The sequence below is a fragment of the Mesocricetus auratus genome, unplaced genomic scaffold (assembly GCF_017639785.1).
Source record: "Mesocricetus auratus isolate SY011 unplaced genomic scaffold, BCM_Maur_2.0 Super-Scaffold_4256, whole genome shotgun sequence".
NCBI lineage: Eukaryota > Metazoa > Chordata > Mammalia > Rodentia > Cricetidae > Mesocricetus > Mesocricetus auratus.
In genome coordinates this window covers 114,238,937-114,257,429 of record NW_024429182.1, presented here as the reverse complement: position 1 = coordinate 114,257,429, position 18,493 = coordinate 114,238,937, and the positions used below count along the sequence as shown (strand labels likewise).

General features: G+C 42.0%; 1 protein-coding gene across 2 annotated transcripts in view; it reads left to right on the top strand.

The window, feature by feature from the left end:
- Efl1 (elongation factor like GTPase 1) overlaps window positions 1-18,493 on the top strand; it is a 128,375-nt gene that overhangs the window by 40,974 nt on the left and 68,908 nt on the right. For both annotated transcript variants that reach the window (XM_005077846.4, XM_021231686.2), the window contains exons 13-15: window positions 3,432-3,583; window positions 3,800-3,966; window positions 6,539-6,677. In XM_005077846.4, coding sequence (XP_005077903.1) covers window positions 3,432-3,583; window positions 3,800-3,966; window positions 6,539-6,677 — 458 coding nt within the window. The remainder of the gene's footprint in view (window positions 1-3,431; window positions 3,584-3,799; window positions 3,967-6,538; window positions 6,678-18,493) is intronic.

The following is an 18,493-nucleotide window of genomic DNA, read 5'->3' as shown; positions in this document are numbered from 1 at the left end:
GGATTAAAGGTGTATGTCACCAACGCCTGGCGCTTTTTAGTCTTTCATAATTATATAACCCGAGACCACCTGCCCAGGGGTTAGCACTATCCACAGTGAGCTGGGACCTTCCACATCAATGGTTAATCAAGGAAATGTCCCACAGCTGATGGAAGCATTTTCTCAATTGAGTTTCGCTCTTCCCAAATGACCGTGGCTTGTTTCAAGTTGATAAAACAAACAAAAATGAGAACCCTAGCCTCAGACTGGCAAGCCTCCTGCCTCAAGTCTCCTGAGTTCCAAGACTGTAGGTGAATATGCCGAATATCGATTTAAATGGTGACTTTACACCATGTCATGAACTTGGGCTTTAGCCTTTAATAAAGGTGAAGACTATACTTCTTTTGTAACCAGAGCTAAATTTAAATTGCTTTTTCTTAAGGTAGTGATTTTTAATTTTTACCAACTGGAAGATGGTGACTGGAGTTTAGACCCAACAAATTATAGTTGAATTATGGCTCATGTAGTATTCACTTAACTTTGGGTCAACTTTCTTAAGCTTTCTGAGTCTCTGTTTTCCTGAGTGGGGGTATACCATGTGCTGTCTTCGATTGCTGTAGTGGCTATGAGCTGTCACATGTGTGAAGTGGTAAGCATGGTGTATAGACCAGTGAGAGAACAGTTCTCTTCACACTGTGTGCTTATTTCTATTTCTGTACTCTTAAACTAATGATAATAAACAATAACAATGAATACCATATATATTCTACATTTGTATTTTAATTCATACTTTCAGGTATTTTCGTGTGTGTGCACATGTGTGTGTGTGTGTGTGCGTGCCCATGTGTGTGTGTATGCCCATGTGTGTGTGCAGGATTTCTAACTGATCTAGTGCTTGCCTCCTAGGTTAGACTGGGATCCTCTGTCTCCACTTCCCTAGCATTGGGATTAATTACATATGTATACCACCAATCATGGATGATACTCCTGGGCATTCTTTTAGCAAAAGACTCAATGATACATACTTGTAGCAGAAGTGTGTAGCTTGGGACAGAAGAGCAGGAGCAGAAGATATGGCTGTTGATGATGGCAAAGAAAGGCAGGAAGTAGACAAATCAGACACTGCTGCAAAGACAGAGAGTAACCATGGCTTACAGTTGTGAGGAAGCACGGTGCAGGCATGTTCCAAGAAGAGGAGAGCATTTCTTGCAGTAGTTCTGAGGAAGCAGGGTGCAGGCATGTTCCAAGAAGAGGAGAGCATTTCCTGGAGTAGTGTCCAGTCTCTCCCTCCGGTGCTGGGAGGTCTCTCACTTTGATTACCTAGAGTGGGCTGGGTCTGAGTAGGAGAGCCAGCTCCTAGGTCTAGATGCTCCCTTTGGAAGCCAGGTAGCACTAGTTTCCCTATCCAGCAGGTACCTGAAGAGCATAGCAGTGAACAATATGAGTTAAAACCCCTCAAAATGTCATTGACTCCAAGAGCATGTATTTCTGGGAGGTAAAAAGCAAGTGCCTATGCCCTGTGTGTGAGCACAGCCACTGGTGCTCAAGCAGAAAGGACAGGAAAGAGGCAAGGTGGGGTGGGAGAAGAGGCGGAGACTGGCTTCAGGGTGTCCACAGCAGAGTGAAACAGAAATGGTGATGTCAAAGGTGAGGGGCAGCATGGGAAGGAGGCAGCGTCGTAGACTTCTGCAGCTCTTGTTCAAGCCTACGCTCAAGCATTGTCCCAGCAGCCCCAGTGTGTACTAAACATGCCAGATTCTACCAACTTAGGACCAGGATTGTCCGGCTCTGTGTGGGCTTCAAATATGCAGGTGGGTTCATGTGAATGCCTGTTGAAAGGGAGGCCAGTCCTGGGACCCTTCACTTACCTGGTTTCTCCCTTCCAAACCCAAATTCCTAAGCTAAATACCCAGCCTCAACCTTCCTTTTTACAGTGGTTTTTGCAGTATTAAGGCTCCAAAGTGCCTTCTCTATCCTGGTAGAAATCAGAGTCACTTGTCATAGAGGAAAAAAAGAAACAAGCATTATCCCATTATTGCTGACGGCCCCTCCCTTTCCTCAGACTGACCCTGGCATTCATCCCACGTACACATTGCCTTTTCTTTTTGAGTATCGCTTGTGTCTAATAATGGCTGATAGTTTGAATTTGACCTTTTAGTGCTGCTGAATTGTGAGTTCTCAGCCCGACATCGCAGTTTTCCTTGTGAATGTTCGTTCTCCGTGAAGACATACTTTTGAACTTAGAAAGAAAGCCTCTTTTTTTTATTTAATTTTTTTGTTTTGTTTTGGTTTTTTTGGTTTTTCAAGACAGAGTTTCTCTGTATTGTTTTGGAGGCTGTCCTGGAACTCACTCTGTAGACCAGGCTGGCCTTGAACTCACAAAGATCCTCCTGCCTCTACCTCCCGAGTGCTGGGATTAAAGGCGTACACCACCAATGCCCAGCTAACCTAATTTTTTTTTGAAAACCTCATTTCTTTCTTTTTTTTTCTTGAAAACACCTTTTGTTAAATAACTGTGGAGTAGCCATGCAGTTTATCCTTCAGACTAGATGCTTTTTAAAGTAAGAAGTGTACTATATTAAACTATAGGCACAAGTTGTCATTGAAATGCAAGACCATTGTAGAAATTCAGCCTTAGATATTCAGATAAAACATGTAAAACAAGCTTGTTTTTAATTAATTTATTTTTTATTTAAACTAGAAACAAGCTTATTTTACATGTCAATCCCAGTTCCCTCTCCCTTCCCTCCTCTCCTGCCCCCCCCCACTGACCCTCTATCCCATCCCCTTTCTGCTTCCCAGGGAGGATGAGGCCTTCCATGGGGGATCTTCAAAGTCTGTCATATCGTTTGGAACAGGGCCTAGACCCTTCCCTGTGTGTCTAGGCTGAGAGAGTATCCCTCTGTGTGGAGTGGGCTCCCAAAGTCCATTTATGTACTAGACATAAATACTGATCGGCTACTAGAGGCCCCATAGATTTCCCAGACCTCCAAACTGACATCCACGTTCAGGGGATCTGGGACAGTCCTATGCTGGTTTCCCAGCTATCAATCTAGGGTCCATGAGCTCCTACTTGTTCAAGTCAGCCGAAAACCTCATTTCTTATCATGGCCTTTTGCATATTTTTCAGGGTGTTCCAAGCATCCCTGCCTGTTAGCCATTTTCTTCTTTCTCCTTGTCAGCCTCTACCAGAAGAGCTGTTGGGTGTCTGTGGAATTGTCGTGTGACTGCACTTGGTGCTGCTTGGGGCCATGGGCATTTGTGCACCAGTCCATAGGTTCAGAGCCTCTGAGGACACAGCAGGCCAGAGAGCCTGCTCCCCTTTTGGAGAAGACTTCTTGGGAGGACTTGGGACTGATCATCACCTCTGTGGACAGATGAGAGCTTGTTCTTGACAGAGCTGAGAGGTACTTGGTACTGCCAGATCGTAACGTATTTGTGACATCCCATAGGCCTCTCACTCAAGAAGAAATTGCCCAAAGACGTGAACGTGCACGACAGAGACACGCAGAGAGGCTTGCAGGAACACAGGGGCAGGCACCCCAGGGTTCCACCCAGGATGGAGGTACCCTTGAAACAAGTCCCCAGGGAGATGAGCCAAGAGGTAAAGCATTCCTAAACAGGCTTTGGTGTAAAGTATTGGACATTTTTGTTAATCTTGCTGCATTGTCCCTTATCTTTTAACTTTTATCATAGTTTTTGTTAATATTGTTTCTATTCTTGGAGCAGATACTCATGTTCACATTTCTTCTGTATGTACAAATAGCTCCTAGGTTGAAATGAGCATTCGTGGCACTGAATATCTTTTTGTGCCTGGCAGGTGATGAGCCAAATGTGGCAAATGTTAGCCCTCAACCTGTGTCCCAGGAAGAAAGCAGCCAAGAAGCCTTCATTGCATTTGCTCGTGTGTTCAGTGGCGTAGCTCGAAGAGGACAGAAAATTTTTGTATTGGGACCCAAGTACAGCCCTGTTGAGTTTTTACAACGGGTAAGAGTTAGGAGTAAAATTCAAGGCCTTATTTTAAGGGTGTGGCAACTTTGAGACTGACTAGGTGTGGTGAAGAATAGGTGAATGGGCAAGAGGCACCCCAATTCCTGGGTCTTCTGTTGTGTTGTCTTGGCAATATTTTGTGTAAGTGGTTCCTATAGTAAGTAGCATTTGAGAACCTTAAAAGCAGATAGACAGCTTTCGGGCCTTTTGCACATCAAGCTAGGTAAGAGTCACTTTGGGATGGAGGGAAGAAGTAGATGGGGATGTTATTCCTGAGCCAAGGCAATGGTCCATCTTCAAGAAGTCTACAGAGCCAAAATCCCAATGACTCGAGCAAAAGGTATAGGAAGCAAGCAGGCAGGAAGTGTCGCCTGCATAGCCTGGAGTCTACTCAGGCCTGTCTGAGAACGGGTGGACAGCCATCAAGGAGAAATGCTTGAGCCAGGGCAGTAAGAGGCCATAGGCCAGAATTATTGGGGAACACATGACATAGGCATTGGTATTAAAATGGATGAGAAAGACGCAAAAGTGGCAGACAGGACCAGCAAGAAGCAACTCAGAAGTGAGTGACATGACCCCTCAGACGCAGAAACACCTGGCCTCATGGAAGTAGCTTATCTGTAGGAGACCAGGACAGTGCAGTCAGATGCAGTTAGGAGACAGGGAGCAGCTGAAGAAAGTTTGTCCTCAGTCTCCACTGTGCACAGTTTATTCTCTGCAGTGCTGCACAGGACTTGGTGTGATATACAGAGACTTGTGATTTGTGGGAAACTGTTGTGATCTTAGAAGTTCTTAGCTTGTCCCTGAGAGTCACGTACTCTGAACTGTCCCAGTGGTAGGGATTGTTCTCTGAAGCAGGGACTCACTGGCTGTTAAAAATCCTGTGAGTACTCCTGTTCACCACCGTCTGTGTGTTGTCTATCACTGTGACTACAGATTGAAACCGGTTGCTCATGTATCTACAGCTGAGCAACACAAAAGACAGTTGATTCCATGGAGTCAGAGCCATGGGAATCCTGGTCTGGTGATACTTTTTTAAAATGCAATGTGAAATATCTCAGACCCACTGTGGAAGTTAGCCCTACTGAGATCCTACCCATGTCCTATGTGCTGTTTTTCTGTTGCTGTGTGTTATCCGGCAGTTTAGAAAAGTGCATGTTATTGGCTTATACTTTCTAAGACTCTGGGGCTGGGTCTGACTTAGCTGGGTGTCCTTGGGATTTTACACTGCTGTCATCAGGGTGTTGATGGGCTGTTCTCCTTTGCAGAATCAACTAGAAAAGATGTGCTTCTGAGAGAGGGAGTGGGGGAGGAGCGAGCGCCCATGCACAGCGTGTGCACATGGGCTGCTTGCGCACACACTAGTAGAGGTTGGACCAGGGATGCTCATGGCAGGCACTGAGCTATAGCCACAGTCTTTTTTACTTTTTATTTTGAGACAGAGCCTCACTGAGTTACCTAGGATAGCTCTGAGCTCATTCTGTAGCCTAGGCAGGTCTTGAACTGTGATCTTTCTGCCTCAGCCTTCCAAGTACCTGGATTATAGGCCTGTGCCATCAGGCTTGAGGTGTTGCTTGCATTTTAGATTTTCTGCCATTTTGTCTTTAGAGATGCTCTTGAGAGTTGCAGTCATATAGAACATGGACACTGAGGTTTGTCATGTCAGAAAGCCATCTCTTTCCTGAGGTTCCCAAGTCTGCCTTTGTTCTCAACCCCTGAGTTTTGTTGCTTTGCTCCTTTTCTGTCAGTCACTCTTTGTGATGTGAGCTGTCTTGACCTCATACGTTAGATCTAAGATATTTTATTCCATCTTAGTACTAGTGGGCACCAAAGATGCATTGGTTGATTGAAATACTTCCTGGGTACTTGGATATGGAGGATATATTTCTGAACACCTATGAAACTCACACCTTGAATCATACGTGACAGTGTTTCCTTAATAATAATGAAGGAGGGGGCTCATAATTCTGCTGTTTTTGTGTGTGTTTACATGCATGTGCATTCTGTCTTTTCTCCAGTGTTCCTAGTATTTCAACATATGCTCCCTTTCAGATTAACCATGTGGCATACGTACCCAGTAGGTGCTCAGCTTTTTTATGGTGTTTTTATCAGTTATTTTCATGTGTCTCAAGGCACTAGCGCAGTTGTTATTGAATACTTTTCAAAACATCATCAGAAGAGCCCAACAATTTTAATGATGAAATTTGAAGAAGCATGGTATAGTCCTAAGAACTGTTGCTGGCATAATGCTCATCCATATTAACAAGGGCTCTGGACCAGCAGAAGGGGAGTTACCAGGTCACAGAAGAATTTTTTAATCTCAGAGCTTATAGGTGAGCATTGAGACACATTTTAAATATGTGAGAGGTTTTAGTATTGCAGAACTTGCTCATCAAATGTGACTCGTTTTTATCATAACCTATGGAGAATTGAAAATAACATTTCAGCTTTGTGTGTTTTGGGGTAGAGACAAGGTGACCTTCAGTGTCTTGCTGCTTACTAAAAGCTTGAAGGCTCTGTGATACCTCACTCATCTCCTCACTTGATTTCCATCATTTTTCTCTGGCAGGTTCCACTAGGCTTCTCAACTCCGCCAGATGACCTGCCTCCTGTCCCACACATGGCATGCTGTACTCTGGAGAACCTGTATCTTCTGATGGGAAGGGAGCTGCAAGATCTGGAGGAAGTGCCCCCAGGAAATGTGCTGGGTAAGGTGCTGCTGGCTATTCCACTCACTCCACCATTGAAGGCTGTCTTTTTCCATAGTGCGTAATTTTTTCTGGAGTCTTTAGCTTAGTATAATTGAGTCACCAGCATATGAGTCAGCAATTTGGATATGTAGTTCAAACATATGTGCTGCTTTAGTAAATGGTGATGCTCTGTCTTAAGTGGGGGTGCCATTTGTTTGGAAACTAAAAAGAGACTTCTTACTCATATAACGTCAGTATAGATGACCCAACCTTTCTGGATCTACAGGTTTGATTCTAAATTTTTGGAAGCTATTTTGTTATGATGGTTTGTTTAAACTCATTCCGTTTTTCCTTAGCGCCCCCCCCCCAGTACTTCTTACCACTGAAAGTAACTGATTGGTATTAATTTTTCTGTGAATATTGTTCCTTGTCCCTGGCTTGATTCCTGCACTTCTTGCAGAACCCACTGAGGCTCTTAGGCTGTTCTTGAGGCAAGTTCTTCATCAGAAACAGGACATGGAGTGCAGTGTTCCATTGTGCACTTGGACTCTGAGCCATATGGTCCTCGTTAGCTGTAGAGCTGTTCATTCAGTGACTGCTAAATGAGAAGTCCTTGTTACAGCAAGGGTATTGGTCTAGAGTAGCTACCGGTTTGCATGGATTTTGTGGGCTTTAATCTAAGGAATTTGCCAAAACATTTTGTCATGGTCCTGCTGAGATGTATTCTTTTCTTTTAAAAACAAATTTCATTTTTTTTAAAATTTGACATGGAATTAGTAGAATTCCTGGCTTCTTCCTTCCCTGTTCTCTCTTTTGTTTCTACTTTGAAAATGCTGCTGAAGTTTTGATCAAGCTGATGATTGATCTAGCTTTGTGAGTGACCATAGCCAACTTCATGAGAGCTTTGGCAGAATGAGAACACCCCACCTCTGCTCCTAAGCCCTCATTGGGATTACTGTGGCCTAGACTCCCTGTGTTTCTTAAATGGCCCATAACCTAGAGGAGTTCAGCCTGATGCCCAGGAAAAGGAAGATGCTCTATGGTGTGGAAGCATGGAGTGCCTTCATGATGGTGCCTCTGCCTAGGACTCCTTGTGTTGTCTTCTCCATTATAAGTGATAGGAGCTTGTCAGGCAGTGGTTTCCAGTTTCTTCTGGGTTCTAGATACTGTCCATAGTTAAGTGTTAGTAGAAGTACTGAAACCATTTCTATCTCATCCATCTCTCAGGGCAGCCATGGTTCTGCCCTCTGCTATAGGGAAACCACCTACCACCTACTGTGAGCTGTGAGTTAAACTGTTCATTTCTTCTTGAGAGAAAAAAAGAATGTGTGTGCGCGTGCATGCGTGCGTGCGCGCAGACATACACCTACACACTCCTCCGTCCTATTTTTTAAAAATTGGGGAGTAGAGTAGCAGGTAGGTAAAAGTGATTCAGCATTACTTGTCATGTACCTATTTAAGAACATACCAAAGAGACAGATAACTTTGAGGTGAAGTAGAGTTGAGTGAGAAAAGTCCTGTATGCATTAGAGCTATATTTAGCAGTATTTAGTTGCTTAGATCTCAGTCCATGGTCCTTGACTATTTGGCTGTGGGCCCTTGGTGAGACAGAACATCGTGGTGGCAGGAGCGTGTGGTGTGACTTATGGTAGCCTGGAAGCAGAGCAGAGTGTCTCAGATCTTGGATGGGAGGAAGAGTGAAACCATGACAGAAAGGATAAGATGAAATTCCATGGTTGGCACTGCCTAGTGGCCCATGTCTAGCCGCTCCCCCCACCCTTTCCAGAATGCTGCTTCCCAGGTGTCAAACTGTTCCTTAGATCACAACTCTCATGATCCAATTGTCTCTGGACACACAGCCTGGGGTATGCTTTATTAAACCTTCTAGGCATTTCTCACCCAGGTAAGAAGATAAATCATTGCAGCCTCCAGTAGATTCGTGGTTTTACTGGGAAGTAAAGGAGCTTTCCTGGTGATCTTGATGTATAGACATTTTTCTCTGATTTTGTTATATGCCCTGCTAACTACAAGGGAGGCCCAGGATTGAGTGTAGGGATACTGGGGCTATTAATGCTTTTCAGAGGTCTGGTTTATCCTACCAGCCAAGTCACCCCACCCCTCATCTCTTGTTGCCCATCGATTCCTGAGTCCCTTTGTTAAAGTTGTGTTTCTTCACATCGACGAGTAAGATCACCCCCCCCCCCCCAGGATTATGAAAGTAACACGGAAGGAATTAGAGCCTGGCCAGCCTCTTTGATTTGCTCTCTAAATTGAGACAGGCAGTAATTGTTTCCAAATCTAACTGAGCTCCCTGCATAACTTGCAACGCAGAACAAAGACACCAAGATTCTGCCCGTATTTCCCTCCAGCTAGTTATATTGGCTTCTAGCCAGTCATGAAACCTTGCTGGGCTTAAGGATTTACCAATGATTTGAAGTTACTGCCTTAGTTATTAATGTTACTGACAATTCTGTTTCCTCTGGTAGAAACAGAATAGCTACATTTAATTGTTTCCCAAGATTGTTATCTATGGATTCCTGGGGCTTCATTTGTTATATTTATTATTTAGCTAAAATGTGAAAGACAGAACATTTAATAGCAATATATGATGTAGTTCATTTTGTTGTTCTAACTATAAAATGCTAACAAAATTATAAAATACCTACAAAATTGAATTTGACATTCCTGTTATGTTGTAGCAGCCTGATAACCCAAGTCAAATGCAGTAAGTTTAAAATTCTTTTTTTTTTCTTTCTTCTGAGACAGGATTTACTGTATAACCCTGGCTGTCCTGAAATCTCTCTAGACCAGGCTGGCCTTGAACTCACAGAGATATGCCACCTGCCTCTGCCTTATTTACCTGGATTGCCACTATCTCCACGGTTGGAAAAGAACAATACTATATCCATGTCCCTTCTAAGCCCCTAACTTCTCAGGCCCAAGGTTCTTAAATATAAACTTTATTTCAGTAATTAGGCCATTTCCCCTCCCAGTATTCATTAGAAGCAGCAGTAACTGTTTGGACATGGTCACTTGGGCCTGATGACCCATTCAAATGACTCCATCAGAACACCATGAACTGATTTGTGGCTTCAGAACCTAGAACAGCCTCTTGAGGCAAATTCCACTTGTTCATTGATTTAAAACCATGCAGCATATGTTAGCAGTCATAAGTTCATAAGCCAAGGTGTTTAATAAAAGCAGCTGTTCACAGCTAGCAAGAGTGGAGGAGGAGGAGGAGACTCGGAGCTTTCAGCCTAGAAGGTGGGTAGCAGAGGAGGCTAGCTGTAGCTCAGGACAGTGAAGTGTTCCTAGGGTACATTGACTAAAACCAGGTGTATCCACACAGGTTTTCATTGTTTACAGTTTGAAATGAAAAATTAGGCTAGCTGAATTGGGTAGAATAGACCTTGTGTTCCAGCTTCCTACTGCTACATTGCAAACTTAAAGCCTGGTGACTTAAAGTGAACATTTTTTTTTTAATGTACCTGCAGTTTGTGGATTTGCTTGGTGTAGGTGGTGTGTGTTCCTTGGATGTCTGCTGGCGGAGTTCAAAGCCTATGGGGTAGAGTAGTAGGAAGAGCCTTTCAGTTCAAGTGCTGGAGACTAATGCCTCTTCTGGGCTGTGGCCTTGGTTGGGGGTAACTAGGCTTTACAGGTGAGTGGTTTGTTCCACTTTGAATATGAATTTCCCCCACAGGTTCATTCCTTAATTGTTTTTCTCCTGTCAGTAGTGCTCCTGCTGTTGGTAGTGCTCCTGTTGTTGGTAGTGTGCTCCTGTTGTTGGTAGTGTGCTCCTGTTGTTGGTAGTGCTCCTGTTGTTGGTAGTGTGCTCCTGTGGTCGGTAGTGCTCCTGTGGTCGGTTGTGCTCCTGTTGTTGGTAGTGTGCTCCTGTTGTTGGTAGTGCTCCTGTTGTTGGTAGTGCTCCTGTTGTTGGTAGTGCTCCTGTTGTTGGTAGTGTGATCCTGTTGTTGGTTGTGATCCTGTTGTTGGTAGTGCTCCTGTTGTTGGTAGTGCTCCTGTTGTTGGTAGTGTGCTCCCGTTGTTGGTAGTGTGCTCCTGTTGTTGGTAGTGCTCCTGTTGTTGGTAGTGTGCTCCTGTTGTTGGTAGTACTCCCGTTGTTGGTAGTGTGCTCCTGTTGTTGGTAGTGCTCCTGTGGTCGGTTGTGCTCCTGTTGTTGGTAGTGTGCTCCTGTTGTTGGTAGTGTGCTCCTGTTGTTGGTAGTGCTCCTGTGGTCGGTTGTGCTCCTGTTGTTGGTAGTGTGCTCCTGTTGTTGGTAGTGTGCTCCTGTTGTTGGTAGTGTTCCTGTTGTTGGTAGTGTGCTCCTGTGGTCGGTAGTGCTCCTGTGGTCGGTTGTGCTCCTGTTGTTGGTAGTGTGCTCCTGTTGTTGGTAGTGTTCCTGTTGTTGGTAGTGTGCTCCTGTTGTTGGTAGTGCTCCTGTTGTTGGTAGTGCTCCTGTTGTTGGTAGTGTGCTCCTGTTGTTGGTAGTGTTCCTGTTGTTGGTAGTGTGCTCCTATTGTTGGTAGTGCTCCTGTTGTTGGTAATGCTCCTGTTGTTGGTAGTGTTACTTGGGGAATTTGTAGACACTCTCAGAGATGGGTCACCCTGGAGACTGAGTCACCAGGATGTGTCTTTAAAGGGTCTATCTTGATTGCTGCTTCCTCCCTTCCTCCAGACCATGAGGTAAGCAGCCTCCCCCTCTCTGCTCCACTTTCATGATCCACTTCAGCCTAGAATCAACAGAGTCAACAATTGTGGAATGCAGTCTCTAGAACTGTGCGGAAATACATCCTTCCTCCCAAATTATTTTGTGAGTGTGTCCCAGCACCCAGCTTGGGAGCCCTGTCACCTTTGTGGATGCCTTCCACAGCTTTGAGCATCGTGCCACCACATCCTATTTGTAAGAAGTGAGTCATGACCCATATTCTAAGAAAGAGAACTATCTATCTGGTTTTTTTAACCCTCACTTTTAATGAGGGGCCAGTCTTAGGATTTATGGACAGTGCTTTGAAACCACCACACTACTGTTCACAGATAACTACTTCTTTGCTTTTGTGTTTTATAGACCTATCTATATACATTACAAATAAAGATAGAGATGTTCGTGGTGATTGGGGAAGGCCTGTGAGCTCTTTGTGACTTTGTTCACTTAGAGAAAATGTCAGATGTATTTAATAAGAAAATGGTGGCAAATGATGTGGCTGATGGCCATCTGCTTTTCATCAGAAACCGTGTAGCAGTGAGTTCATTCAGTGCAGATGAAAATTATTTTGTTGGAAGAGGAAATGAAAACATTATATGGCATTCTTGGACAATCAGTATTAGGTAGCCAGGCTCCACGGGGGAGTTCCTTTATGGGAACACTTGAAAATGCAGATTTCACATTTGAACTCAGCTGTAACTCACTTTAGAACTTATATGTGCTGATAAGTATGGAATAGATTTTGTTGTCTGGAAATAGTTGATTTTAAGTTTAAAGTCATTTAATTCCAACCTGATGTTTATATAGTTGGTATAGATGGGACCAAAGAGACCTAACTGTGTCAAGCACACAATAGTCTTTTGTTAAATTCCCCACTGAAAATATCTCTAAAAATAAATGTTTGCTACAGGCTTGTACTAAAATATGAGGGGAAATTGAATTAGAATTCCAAATCCTGGCCTTTTTCATGTACTCTTGTAGATCTCTTCCATATGGTTGAGCCTTTAAAAGTTCAGGGACATATTCTGAGAGGAAACATGATATTCCTTTTTTCACAACATAAGGAAAATAATAAATATTAATTAGCCTTTTCTGAACAGATTTAATTCTGTCATAGTTGGTTGCTGGACCAATAGGAAATCAGTATCAGTGATCATTATATCATTATAGGTCAAATGGCATGTGTGTGTGTTTGTGTATATTTGTGTGTGTGTATGTGTTTGAGAGAGAGAGAGTATGTGTGTGAGAATATATTCTGTTTATGTGAAGTAACCTAGAAACAAAAAATGTTGGAAGGATTTTTTTACCAGTGAGTTTGACTTAATTTATTTCAAAGGAAATCTGCATAAAATATCTTAGGTAACACTACAAAGGAAATCTACATAAAATATCTTAGGTAACGCTAACCAAACAAGTGAAAGACCTGTATAACAAGAACTTTGAGTCTTTAAAGAAAGAAATTAAAGAAGATACCAGAAAATGGAAAGATCTCCCATGCTCTTGGATAGGTAGGATCAACATAGTAAAAAAGGCAATCTTGCCAAAAGCAATCTACAGATTCAATGCACAATCCCCATCAAAATCCCAGCACAATTCTTCACAGACATTGAAAGAACAATAGTCAACTGTATATGGAAAAACAAAAGACCCAGAATAGCCAAAGCAACCCTGTACAATAAAGGAATTTTGGGAGGCATCACCACCGTGACTTCAAGCTCTATTATAGAGCCATAATCCTGAAAACAGCTTTGTATTGGTACAAAAATAGACAAGTAGACCAATGGAATTAAATTGAAAACCCTGATATTAACCCACACACACACACACACACACACACACACACACACACACACAAACACCTGATTTTTGGCAAAGAAACTAAAATTATACAATGGCAAAAAGAAAGCAAATTCAACAAATGGTGCTGGCATAACTGGATGCTGGCATGTAGAAGACTGCAGATAGATCCATGTCTCTGGCCATGCACAAACTTAAGTCTGAATGGATCAAAGACCTCAACATAAATCCAGTCACACTGAATCTCTTAGAAGAAAACGTGGGTGGCCTTAGTCTCAAGTCTTGGTAATACTGTTATAATACTTTAAATTGACTTCTTGAGAATTTTTTACAGTGTAGATTATTATCAGCATTTTTGATTGGAGTTACATTTTAATCAACAAAAAGTTAACTCTTTCATAGCTTAACCTGAAGTTCTTTACAATTTTTCCTGTTATGTAATGGTGATAACCTATTTCTTCATGTTTTCATATTGCCGATAAAGGGTGGTAAATAGAGGTGGGTGTATCTGCTGCTCCTGGCTTTAGTGGTGACGTCCCTGGTGTTTCAGCTTCACCAGTGATTCAATGGCTCTCATCAAGCTAGGAATAACTGAATGTGCTGATGAATCCTCAGACTGTGACAACAGAGTATTAGAGACTTTCCTGTTAAAAAACCTAAAGTCATGTTTCATTTTCTGTGCATTAAGTTGCCTTTGCAATCCTAGAGAAAAATCCCAGCCATTGATCACTGCTCATTCTAGTAATAGAATGTGAGATTTAACATAGGTGTTTTATCCAGATTTCTGTCCTGTCGTGAGGACAACTGACCAGTGTTTCCTAAGTATCATGAAAGCACCAAATAGGAAACTTTGTCTCTTTCCCCTTCTGGAACTGTACTGTCTGGTTGGTGGCCACTAACTATGGCCATTCATTTACATTTAAATCATTTGAAAAAAAAAGGCAATAAAATTCACATCATCAATTGTGCTGGCTGTACTCCAGGACTCTGTAGCCAAACTGTAGAAGTGAGGTTGGGGTCAATGTGTGTGTGTAATTTGCAGATTGTCTTTCTGTAAGTTTGAAGTAGCTCTCTTATGGGTAAAGCCAGTTATGCCTGGTGCATTTGTCTGCCTGTGTGATTTTGGGATGCTGTATCTGCCTCAGTCCTAGTTCTGCATGTGTCTTCTTACCTGAGTTCTTGATTATAGAGCTTTCTCTTAAATTTCAATGTAATGCCTCTTATAGATTGCTTGCTTACTATATGCAAGGCCTTGGGCTAAAGAAAGCCTAATGTCATAGTTCATTAAAAATAATTTAAAGTATAGCACAGTCTCGACATGAGTAAATTTGAAAATTCAGGTTAAGCAAAATAGAAGTCATCTCTTGCGTATGTGGAGTAGATGTGAACAAATCAAAGTTACAGCACTTGTCCTTCATGTTCTGGGAAACAGTTCAAGTGTCATGAGGCTTCTCTGGTTCTTACAGTTCGTGATACTGATTTCCATGATACCACCCGTCTCTGACTGGTTATCAAGTTTGTGATGAAGTAATGTCGGCCAATTGTGTATCACCTGGGTTAATGTTCCTGTCCTTCCATCAGTGCTCATGCTGTCATAGATTATAAGACTGATTGTTCAATCATAGAGACCTGTGCTAACATTGGCTATAATAATATCATTAACAACTAATGTCTGTCTGGGCTTATTGTGTGCTAGAAACTGTACTAAATATTTCTCAGTGGTGGTATTATTCACTTCTTGCCGGTGAGACAGGACTATTTTACATACGGGGGACTGAAGCTAGGAAACACCAACTAACTGACTCCCTGATCTATAATACAATGGTGAGCATTGTGGAAGCTGATGTGTTTAGCAGTTACTTTTGTCTGTAGCTGTTTAACTTTTTTGTTTCTGTATCATTTAGGTTTCCTTCCTGTGCTCCAATTAGTCTTACTGATGATCATTTTGACATTGCATTTTCCTGTCTACCTTTAAAGAATAAGTCTTCTGAAACTGTAATACTGATACTGCCTTTAATCCCGGCACTCAGGGTTACAAAGTGAGACCCTGTCTTCAAAAAATAAAATAAAATGAAAGAGTAAGTCTTCATATATGTCAGCTTTTTAAATTAATATGATCATTTTTATTAAATCCTCTTTTTTGTTTCATTTATTGTATTTGAAACTAAAACATATTATCTTAATTCTTAATATGACTTTGATTGAATGCCTTTCTTTCTTTTTCTTTTGAGACACAGTTTTACTTTATAGGTCTGTAGACCAGGCTGGCCTTAAACTCACAGAGATCTGCCTGCCTTTGCCTCCCAAGTGCTGGGATTAAAGCAGTAACCATCACACCTAGTCTTATCAGTACATTGTTATGTGTACCGTAATTCAGCACTTTCCAACCAGTGGTGTACAGTTGCAGGTGGCACTGGGGCATGCTCAGCCCTTTCAGCCTGGGAAACCACTGATCAGGTTCTAGGGAAGGACATCTACTTCACTGTCACTTCAGCTTAGATTATCGCTGTGATAAGTGCTTACTGTGTAGGCTAAGTTGTACCTCGTGGTTCTCATAGTCACTGGCTGAAGAACATGGCTGTGAACATGTATCTTTTGAAAAATTAGATGGGTACTGTTTCCTAATCTAAGAATTGCCCCAAGACCTTATTTGAGAAGTTAGGTAGTAACTCTGCCCCATCTCCAAAGAATATATACATTCCCTTTTTTATTCTTTTTCTGTTTTTTTTTTAGGAGTATTGTTATGCATAGCCCAAGCTGGCCAGTCCTTCCACCTCAGCCTCTCATTGCGGGGATTACAGGTGTACACTGCCACATCCAGCCTTCTCTTCTGCTCTTTCTTAAATGAAGCCTAAAAGAGCAGTGTAGCCGAGCATGAAGGAAGATGAGCAAGTAATAGTTGGAGTTGTTGGTTAAAGGAGCACAGCAGACTAATGTATCAAAAGCAATTGAGTCAATGGGAGGAGGACAAGCAAGGGGAAAAATAAAAGATAGAGTGAAAAATTTAAATGATCAGTGATGGAAAGTGTTAATCTCTCTTAACTGTGCAGAATACAGGAGCATCTTGTGAGAGAGGAAGGAAGGGTGTAACTGGGTAAATGGGTAAATGGAAGGAGAAATACAGTGAGCCCTGGTCAGCAGATTTTTTATTACACTGTGCTTAGACTAAGTTGGAGCAACACTAGGCTCTCAGAAGAAGCACAGATGTGAAACCCAGCAAGCATCACATACATGGAAATATAAGGTTGGCCTGAGCATAGTGCGGGGGAGGGGGGGAGCTAGAGGTTATTTGTAGACAACGGATGCTTTTCTAGGGGTTTCCTTGGAAGAAATGCTACTGACACCTTCAAGGGTGGGAACAGGCTCCCACGCCAGTGATCAACCTCCTGCAAACTCAATTGGCAGGTCTTGCTGTTTCTTGAGCTGCGGCTATAATTTTGATCCAAGTGGGTTTTGTATGTAGTAGTTAAGAGGTAAGGAATTGTACTTAAAACAAACACAATGATTAAACTTGAAGTCTGTTCCATTCCAAAGATTTGTTAGAAGCGTACTTGTCAAGTTGATAATTAATAGTTGACATAATTGCTATGCCAACACTGACCAGGCCATGGAGGCCAGAGCCTGGAATTTAGCTATTGACAAGACATCAAAAGGTCAAGTGTCAGCTATAAGAATACAGGCGGGAGGGGACAGTTAACGGACCAAGCAAAAGTCAAGTTCGGGAGATAAGTAGTGAGATAATTGATCTTGGTTCTTAGTATTTATGGCTCATTGCAAAGTGGGAAAACAATTTGGCATTTGTAAATGGCTTGTAAATATTGACAAGATACCATTGATGGTTCATACCATATAGTCTTTTGATAAAAACAGATTTTTCTTTTAACAATTTCATATGCATAAAATAATGCATTCATTTGGAGTACAATTTGACGTTGTCTTAAGGATTTTAAAGATAAGTTTTATGGGATAGTATAAATGTATTAGTGTTTCTTTTTTAATGTTTTCTGAGGGAGAAGTGTGTGTATCTTTAAGACCCTGAGGCTAGCTTATGGAAAGGTGACTTTTGAGTGACCACAGTAAGGATGAGTTTGAGTAGTGGCAGTTTTTATGAAAACTTTACACAGCTGAGTCTTTCAGAAAAGACAGTGTGCGAGACTTAGAGGAACTTGATGTTGGATGAAAAAGCATGTTTCAGTTATCATCTAAGATGTAAATGTATATGGCAGACAGATATGGAGTAACTCAGAAATATATTTTAAAATCACAATAGAGTGTTCTTTCCTAATCAGTAGAAGGGCAGAAATATTTAAAGCTGGCAACAACTTGTGTTGGGTTTGTAGAACTGTTGATGTGCTTTGGAGGATGCGTGATACCCAGATACTGAAAGGGACACACACAAGAATGTTCATTGTGCTGGCGTTCTTCAGAGAAGAGTAAACCAAACATCCATGAGTGTATGCGAGTGAAATGAAGGATACTATCAGTTTTGCGTAGAGAATTGGAAACAGATTACAGAATTTCCATATAAAAGTTAAAAGCATGTAAATACTGTAGATTGCTTAGAAACAAGTGTGTCTGTAGTTAAAAAAACAATTGACAGCAAGGCCAAGGTAATTCACTTGAGATGGGCTGACAGGGGTAAACAGATGCTGCCAGTGTCCTGTGTCTTTGAACTTGGCCTTATGTCATTTCTTTCATTTTTCTTTTTACCTTTTATTTGTTTCCTATGTGAGAGCATGCATACTCACACACACACACACACACACACACACACACACACACACACAGCGATGGGGGGGCTCATGGGTAATAGTGTTATGTGTTTTCTTCACCTTGCTGATTCTGTCTTGTATGGTTTATTCCAAGAACTGGGTTAGGAAATGCAGAGTGTATGGTTTGGAAATGGAATGTTCTGGTTTAAAATTCCAGTTCAGCTGCTCTGGCTAGAGTAGTTTGGTAACAAGGTTAGTAACCTGGCTGGTGCTTAACCTTCCTCCACTTCCTCAGCTGTAGAGTGAGGATCCAGGAAGGTTGCCATAAGGTTCAGTGGGATCTACAGCTTCATTTAGTTTCAAAACTATCAAAAGACACAATGTTAATGAAGTCTCATGGCATTTACCATTTATTTTTATAGGAAATATTATTACTGGTAAGTAGGCCTCTGAAAGTCACACCCATAAAACAAAAACCATAAGTGAAATACTTGAGTATGACGATTTCAAGGCTTTTATAATTCAGAAAAGGTGTCATTTATTTTCTTTGTTTAAAAACTTAAAGTGCGCCATTGGCTCTGTTCTGGTGAAGTCAGTTAGAAAGACGTTCTCCAGCAATGCTG